Consider the following 2,608-nt stretch of genomic DNA (forward strand, 5'->3'; position numbering starts at 1 on the left):
AAAAAGTTGCATGAAGAAAGTAATGAATTCAAAGACAAAGTCATCAAGGATAAGGACATAATAAGAAAAGATATAGTAGAGTTTAAAGAAGTGAAGATGATATTCAAGGAATTTCTAAATACAGTAGAGACCCTTAATAGTAAAGTTGAGCAGGCCAAAGAAATTATCTCAGAAACTGAAGAGAAGACTTCTGAATGATCCCAATCATACCAAGAGGCAGAGAAAAGGAGAACAAGAACAAAATATTCCCTGAGAGTGTTGTGGGATCATTCCAAAAGGTCAAACATCTGAATGATATGAATTCCTGAAGGAGAAGAGGATCATCCTAAAGGCACAAATCCTTTAGTATAAGATATTATGGAGCATTGCAAGAAATACAGAAATTCAGATAGTAGACAGTTTCAGAACCTCAGCATGACTCAATCCAAATAAACTATCTCCTACACACTTTGTAATTAACTTTGTCAAAGTTAACATGAAGGAGAAAATCCTGCAAGCAACCGGGTTACTAACATCCAATTTTTATTTTAGTCTTAGAGAATTTATTCATGAATAATTCAGCAAGTATTTACTTTTCCAGCTCTAGAAAGAACCAACCAGACACAATCATTGCCTCTAAAGAGCTCACCATTTAAAATACAGTGGTTCAAGTGCTGATTTGGAATCACTGTGAGCCTTCATTTCATCTTTCAAAATTTTCACAGAGTCTCATTTCCTCTGAAGGGCAAATAAAATCTTTCCTTATATTATGCAATTATTTGGATTCTCATGAGAGGTATTTTCAAATCTGTATGCTGACAAGGCCAATACTTTGCTTTGTCTAACTGCCTTCTGCTACTTTGACTATGTAAAGCATTTTGTCTTCTCTTCAGTTCTCCCCAACATACTCTCTGCAGTGGTTTATACAGCTGGCTTTTTCTATGACACTCTGCTACAGTTTTCCAGTCCCCTTCCTATTGTCCTGTTGCTTTCCTACTTACCAGAAGTTTCGTCATCTGAGCTTTCCCATCTTGCTTCTCCTGGCTTCCTCGTCATTTAGGAGACTAATTCTAGCCCTTCCTTAAAAGTTGAGTCTTCAGTGTATAACTCATCAGCATTTCCAATCAACTTTGACCTTCACTTTATTCCTGATTGCTACTTAAAAATATTCTCTTTAAAAAAGATTTCTTAAGAGTCACTACTTTAAAAGTTTGTATTAAAAAAGATTGATAAAAGAATGCATAACTCAGCTTCTACTGTATCATCAACTCCCACCATTACCAGTATTGAATTCTGCAAGGGCACTGTTAAAATTTAATATGGGACATCAATTTATATACATAAAAGCTAGATTTAAAACTTCAATTTTTATTTGATATTAAATTGAAATTTATATGACACATAAGGTTTTAAACTTAAATCTAAATGATAAAATGTTAAGACAGCTGAGTATTCACTTACATGTCTACTGCCTTCATCAAAAATTACTGTATATATTTAAGAATCAAATTATGAGCCTGCAAATCAGATTCTATCAAGCCACACTACCATCCATGATCCATAATACTTTTATATTTTAACTGAGACAAACATGTTAGATTTATAATTTTCCAAATGTTCTCAGAAAGAATTATCAGAAACATCCTCCAATTATAAAACCCAGATAAATGACCTGTTTACCCAAAAGAATGAACTGCCTGTGCTGTGAGGTAGAAACCAAAGACTGTATGATCTTCTGTGGTTGTAGCTCCTCAATTCTAAACACTGCCTCTTCACATGAAGAATATGAGCAGAAAGACACAGAAAAGCCACTTCTTATTATTCCATTGATACCTGGTTTTTTCATTATATGTCCAATGTCTGATTTCAATCTCACAACAAAAAATATCAATATTTATTCTGAAAGGAAATCGTATGTTCCAAGTGCCAGATATTAACAACTTCCAACACTATCTCTAGGTATAATTCTCAGTTCTGAACCATGTTGCAGGAAAACATTTCCAACAGTCTATGTGGGATTTCTTCCTATTCAATCATTGGTAATAATTGCACTTTTTGCAGCAGGAGCTTTAAATTCTCCTACTACAAATTTTAAGACCTCTATAAAAGATGTACTTTCAGTGTGGTGCCTGTGGCTCAAGGAGTAGGGCACCAGCCCCATATACCAGGGGTGATGGGTTTGAACCCAGCCCTGGCCAAAACTGCAAAAATAAAAGCATACTTTCAGGAATACTAAGTAATTTGTAGGGCAGCTGTGGGTTTGACTTCAAGGTGTTCATAAAGGAAACCTTCAACATGATGAGGCCAGTCTGCCCAGAAAACCCATGCCAACTTCCCTAACATCCATATGTTAAGAAAATTTGCCATAACTAGACACCTTCTCCAGGAAATACTCAGACTCATTTTTCATAATGACAAGCATGATGGTCTACCACCAAAGTAAACTCACCAAGCATTTAAACAACAAAACCTACCTTCCACAATGATAAAAGGAGTAAAAATAAGCACTGAACTTTTGAAATACAAGATGGCTGAAACACTACCATACCTGTCAATTCTCTTAATGAATGTGAATAGTTTCAATTATCCTCTAAAGAGGCACATTTTGGCTAACTGGACACTAAAATTC

The 2,608-nt window shown here is 35.0% G+C and overlaps 1 protein-coding gene across 1 annotated transcript; it reads right to left on the reverse strand.

Annotated features, from left to right (window-relative positions):
* Nucleotides 1-1,912: 1,912 nt before the first annotated feature.
* LOC100963956 (ubiquitin-fold modifier 1-like) lies at nt 1,913-2,276 on the reverse strand. The gene is given in 2 exon segments (XM_012808549.1): nt 1,913-2,093; nt 2,182-2,276. Coding segments are annotated over 2 exon segments (276 nt in total).
* Nucleotides 2,277-2,608: the final 332 nt, after the last annotated feature.

The sequence above is a fragment of the Otolemur garnettii genome, unplaced genomic scaffold (assembly GCF_000181295.1).
Source record: "Otolemur garnettii isolate 467f Iridium unplaced genomic scaffold, OtoGar3 scaffold00091, whole genome shotgun sequence".
Lineage (NCBI taxonomy): Eukaryota > Metazoa > Chordata > Mammalia > Primates > Galagidae > Otolemur > Otolemur garnettii.